The sequence below is a fragment of the Alosa pseudoharengus genome, unplaced genomic scaffold (assembly GCF_046254945.1).
Source record: "Alosa pseudoharengus isolate Yale_2024_CS ecotype anadromous, Long Island Sound unplaced genomic scaffold, YU_APseudo_1.1 YU_APseudo_1.1_scf_10, whole genome shotgun sequence".
Classification (NCBI taxonomy): domain Eukaryota; kingdom Metazoa; phylum Chordata; class Actinopteri; order Clupeiformes; family Clupeidae; genus Alosa; species Alosa pseudoharengus.
Window position 1 is genome coordinate 32,642,715 of NW_027468565.1, and position 5,614 is coordinate 32,648,328.

At 42.5% G+C, this 5,614-nt stretch overlaps 1 protein-coding gene across 1 annotated transcript in view; it reads left to right on the forward strand.

The window, feature by feature from the left end:
- Positions 1–2,014: 2,014 nt before the first annotated feature.
- Positions 2,015–5,614, forward strand: part of LOC143138706 (immunoglobulin superfamily member 22-like) — a 26,384-nt gene continuing 22,784 nt past the window's right edge. Inside the window, exons 1-3 of the mRNA XM_076299127.1 lie at positions 2,015–2,261; positions 2,698–2,823; positions 3,239–3,375. Of these exons, the coding sequence (XP_076155242.1) occupies positions 2,015–2,261; positions 2,698–2,823; positions 3,239–3,375 (510 nt within the window). The remainder of the gene's footprint in view (positions 2,262–2,697; positions 2,824–3,238; positions 3,376–5,614) is intronic.

Consider the following 5,614-nt stretch of genomic DNA (forward strand, 5'->3'; position numbering starts at 1 on the left):
ACACACACACACACACACACACACACACACGGACGAAGCCACTGCATCCACAGGCACCCACCACGCTGTGCGGCATTCCATATTCAGGGCCTGTGTTGGTGGATTCCTGCACACATTTTCAATGTCACACACAGAAGCAGGGAAACGGGATATCCACACACACACACACGACACACAAACAAATGTTGACACCTCTGAGAAACACATAATAAATTAAATAAAGACTACTGAAAAATGCTTTCTTTTTTATTTGTACTCAGAGAATAGCTGCACAGTTTCACAGGGGAATAACATTAAATGGGGTGTTGAGTATTATGGTTGTGTTGTGTCGTGTAGAGGACGGCGCTGAAGTTGAAGAAGTGGAGAGAGGATGCAGTTGTCCTGAATTATACTCTCTGGACACCGGAGGGAGTGGCAAGTGGGTCGGAGGCTGCTGAGAGGCGGGTCGCAGAAGGTCAAGCTGACTCCAGGGAGATGCCTGAATGCCCAGGCCCACTCCTGTCCGCCTCAGCGCCTTATTTGTCCAGTACTGGGACGGTACGTCCCAGGTGCCAGACAGAGGAGTGGAGTGGAGAGGAGAGCAGAGCAGAGGAGAGACTCACACCAGCTTAACCAGCCACTCAAGAAGACAAGCCCCCACAAACACCTTCACACGAGCATTCTGGTGTCCAAAGGTGCGAGAACTAAGACTGCCTGCTTTGAAGGTAAGGCATCTGGCTTTGTTTATGCGATTGATATCGAGACAGAGAACAGAGAGAGAGAGAGAGAGGGACTGTGGGTTGTTGTGTATTAATAATTCCAAATAAAAACAACTGAGTGTGTGTGTGTGTGTGTGAGAGAGAGAGAGAGAGAGAGAAGTCAGTCAAAAGTCAGAAAGAAACAACCTTGACTGGTATTATGGGACTTAGCACTCAAGGCAAAAATGCATGTGACCTTGTAATCTTCTTAAACATTTCCAGTTTCAAGTGGTGTAACCTCAGAAGTGTGCGAGGAGGAGACGCTCAGCCTGAACGGGCTTATTTCAAATTGACTGTGAAAGTTCATGGCACCGATTAGGTGATTCACAAAAGGCTGTTTATGTATATTTAAGAACAAACACACCACTTGTCTAGCAACGCTGTAATCCTCTCGGTTTTTAAAACCCTGCTCTTGACTGAAGGCAAGCTCATCAAAGATGTGTAGAATTTCTATCTCCACAACCCACCCCTCGCTTCCCTCTGGCCTTGCAAGTGTTTGTGGGGTTCATGGGTACCACAGTGTTTGAAGTTGGAGGTGACTAACACCCAGCTTTGCTGTTAATTATTGGCTGAAGTTTATCATGCTGAAAATAGCTTAAGGAATGTTTTTTCCATCATTAATATGCCTCTCTCTCTCTCTCTCTCTCGGCTGCTGCTTAAGAAGTGTACACTTGTAGAGTTATCCCACTTACACACAAAGCAGGTATTTACCTATCAAAGGGCATCAGTGAGTGTGTTTGTACGAACCGCAATTCTGTCTCCGCTTGACGCTGTACTTATTTTGGAATCAGCTGCTTAAGGGAGTCGGCATGACGGGGCGAGCCAAGAGACTTGCGTGCACGTTTACAGACACACCACCTTGAGTGATGTACTTTAACATCTGCCAAACAAGGAGCTCGATGACTCATATGTCAGTATGCGTCACTTCCTACCATGATGGAGACAGAGGGAAGCAATGGCACCAACTGCTATCTCTGATCTACAATTGTTACATACCAGTTGCAATGCACCAAGTAGATTTTCAACATCATCCTCTGTGTTTTTCAAAGTTGAAGCAAGAGAAAGTCAGACTTTCTTCATTAGATGGATTATATTAATTAATTGCGTGATTAATTGATGATTATGAAATATTGTCAAGTTTAAGTGTTTAAGTCTTCAGAAAATGTTAAATGAAAAAATAAAAAAGTATCTCTCCATGCCCTTAGAGCCCCAATCAAAGCTAGTTACGTCACCAGTCTTGGCCGCACAGCTAAAGGTCGAAGGTCTAACAAGTTGCCATGGCAGAGGTCATCCAGTCCACAGGGGGCGTGATGGAGGTCCTATCAGAGGCCCAGTCCAGCAGTGCCATGAGGGAGAGCTTCTCTGAGGTGAAGTCCTCAGCAAGCGTCTCAGAGCACTTTTCTGAAGTCCAAATGACCTCGTCTTCATCCTCATCCTCTTCAGCAATGTCTTCCTCCACCTCCTCATCCTCCTCCACGGTCACCAAAGTCCGCAGAATTTCCCAGACATCCAAAGGCGTTGATGGTAAGCCCCAGAATTTCTCCCAAATGTAATGCAAATATCCATCTGTGTGAAATTGGATTATCTCCTTGACTTTTTCTCAGTTTCCTCAGGGATTAATGTAGTTCCTATCTGCCATCTGTAATATCCTCCATTGGTAGGATTGATTAGAGTCAGGAGCTCTCTGAACCTCATCATTGATCAGCTGAAGGCTCTGAAACAAATTTCCACAAATGAACTGACATTTAAACGCCAGCTTTCCTAATTCACTGGAGTGAAAACCAATCAAAAAGTTTTCATGACAAAATGTTAAACAGGTGTGTGTGTGTGCGTGTGTGTGTTTGTGTGTGTGTGTGTGTGTGTGTGTGTGTGTGTGTGTGTGTGTGTGTGTGTGAACGTGCGTGTGTATGTATGTGTGTGCGTGTGCGTATATGTCTATCTACAGGCGCAGAGAGGACAGTGGTCCAAAGAAAGACGTCTGCCATCGTAGAGTCTTACAGCCAGGTGCAGAAATCCTCTACGATCCCTCCAGCGGAGTCCATGCCAGACTTTGAGCTGAAGCCCCGTCCAATCACTGCTCAGGAGGGTGAGTCGTGTCCAGAACATAAGACCCAAGCATATTTGAAAATAAACTAAAGTAACATTTACCATCTCATTTCTAAACCTATTTCACTGTGCGTTGACTATCAGACCCATTGATTTGTCTATCACAGAGCACTTACTTGAGCATATTTACAGCACTCCATCAAATTTAACATTCATACTTAGTCGATTTTTATACCATTTTTTTTACAGCTATGTGTAATTGTCTAGAAAGTTGCACAGTGTCAATCCCTCTGCTTGCTTCAAATGTCAGCTTAAATAAAGTGTGAAGATAAATAATTGAATTGCTACTTATTGAACTTATTAATTGAATTGCAAATTACCTTTATGAAGACCTGCTATTCCAGCAGTTGGGTACTCACTATTGCATTTCATATTTCATGACTCTGTGACTTTAGGAGACAAGGTGTCTTTTAAAGTGAAGGTGATAGGGAAGCCGAAGCCAACAGTGACGTGGGTGAGAGAGAGCGGCAAGCCTCTATCAGAGGGCACAACGACTTACTTTGACACCATCAATAAGCAGCATGTTTTAAAGGTGAGGCTGTTTCAAAGACCTACGAAATTTTAATAGTGACCACTGATGCGTTACGGACACAATTTCACGCTTCCATTGCATATTCGAGGTTATCACATTTTATTTTTCCTCAAGGCTTTAAAATGAGTCGTTTATAAGCGTTTCTGCAAGGAAGGACTTCCCAGGACTGTCCACATCAGCACATCATAAAACAGCTGTTATCTCTATTTAAGAGAGACAAAGCCAACTTGATATGCACTGAGTTAACTTAACACTCACGTCAAGCCTATCAAGAACATTCCTCAAGTGTTATGCTGGGATAAGTAGCGTTTTAAATCATCAGTTTGCATTCCGTGAGATGTGCAACGAGAAGATTTAGTGCCCTTCTCCTGTTCCAGGCAAGTGTCTTCAAAGCAGCTCAAAGCTTTATTATCAAGCAATTAGCATAGCTGAGCATATGCATACCCCGTAGGGCGGTTAAATTAAGCGCAAAAAACGATCACTTTGCGATAAAAGCATCAAATTTGGTAGGAAGGCTCACAAAGGGGGTCTGATCAGATTTAGGACCATAGGCGCTCGAAAATTCGTCATGGGAAAATGGATTAAAAGCTGCCAGAAACATAAAATGCAATAACATATTTCACCATAAATACATGTAAATATGAGCACACTTTCACATAGAAGGTCTTTAAACTTTAACATATAAGATATGTTTTAAAAGTTGCTCCTGTAATACTAAATATTACTATACATGGGTTAATTAAAATCTGTAAATTCATAGATAGATAGATAGATATACTTTATTGATCCCTAGGGGAAATTCAAGAATGTTATGTGATGTGAATGTCATGTTATGTGATCAAAATTAGACATCACAATGACAAGTGATTAAGAGCTGATGTTTGTCTGGTCTCTACCAAAGCAATTCACAAATGGTGATACAAAAAGGTCAACTGTTTTTAAACAGCTGACATGGAAAGAGACACACAGGCTAATCCACCATGGCAAGGCTCATTAGGATTAGTTTTTTTCTTTTTTGTATATTTTTTTTGTCTTTTTAATGTAGGCCTGCATAACAAGAAACAGTACAAAGAACCAGTAGTTCAACTCTTCAGCTGTTGAGCTTTGAATATTAACACAAGATTTAATTAATAACATAACATATAAGATTCTAAAATTCCATGCTGAATTTAATGACCACTTTTGTCTCAGTCAAGAAGCAAAAAATGATTTTACACACGCTTTACACTCTCTGACATTCTCCCGCACATAAACATAAAGCAGTACACTGCAGTGATGCTGCTCTGCATTTGCATTGCTTAATACAGCTTTTGTACATTTGCAGGCAATAAGTGCATAGTAGGCTTTAGATGCTTCAGCAAGGTCCAGTATGGTTCAAAACTGCCATCCTCTGTTTTGACCCACCCCCATTTAGATTGACAAGGCAAATGAGGAGAAGGCAGTAATACTTGGCCCCAAATATGACCACCCTGATATGTTGCCCTTTTCACATGCTGTTCAAGAGCTGCACTTGGAATTCAGCGAACACTGTGCCTTTTTGAAAAAAGCTTTTTCCTAGACGTGTTCACGCTCTCACATGTACTGGTTCTGTCATACAGCAGAACTGTGAACCTTTCAATTGTCTCTGATATATGTGAGGGAATATCAGATGGAGCACAGCTCAGTTCCAACAATGCCTGAGTAAATTTGGGGAGGACTTTCCATGTTGCCCATGCTGTTTTTTTTCCGTAACCAACAAAGCTAGACACTGATTCACAACCAGTCAGAGCATGAAACATTGGAAGTGCACGTGCCTTCTCAGGACTAAGGCTGTGTGCAATTTCATGTGCTGCAATGTGCCTAAAATTCTTTCCTGTTTCAATTGCAACCCAGTGTCACCAAGGCTTTGCACCACAGAAACTGCCAGCACAACGACATCTGTATCAACAGTTCGAATCATGACCTTTTGATGGCCATTCTGCGCAGCATGAGATGCATGCAAAATCATCCTGCTATCTGCTTTCTCATGGTTGCATGGAGATAAAGCACATGTCACAGACAGCTGTGGCTTGCAGAGGATGTTACCTCCCTGAGTAATGACAAGTTGCTCCTCTCCATCATCAAATGACTTTTTATTTTGATCCACCCTTAGAAAGCTCTGCCAGTTCGCTGGCAAAGCAGCTTCAGCACATACACGCCTGCGGATCCATTTACCACACTTTGCTCTTGCAGTGCCTTTGATGGAGTCTGCAAAGTACCT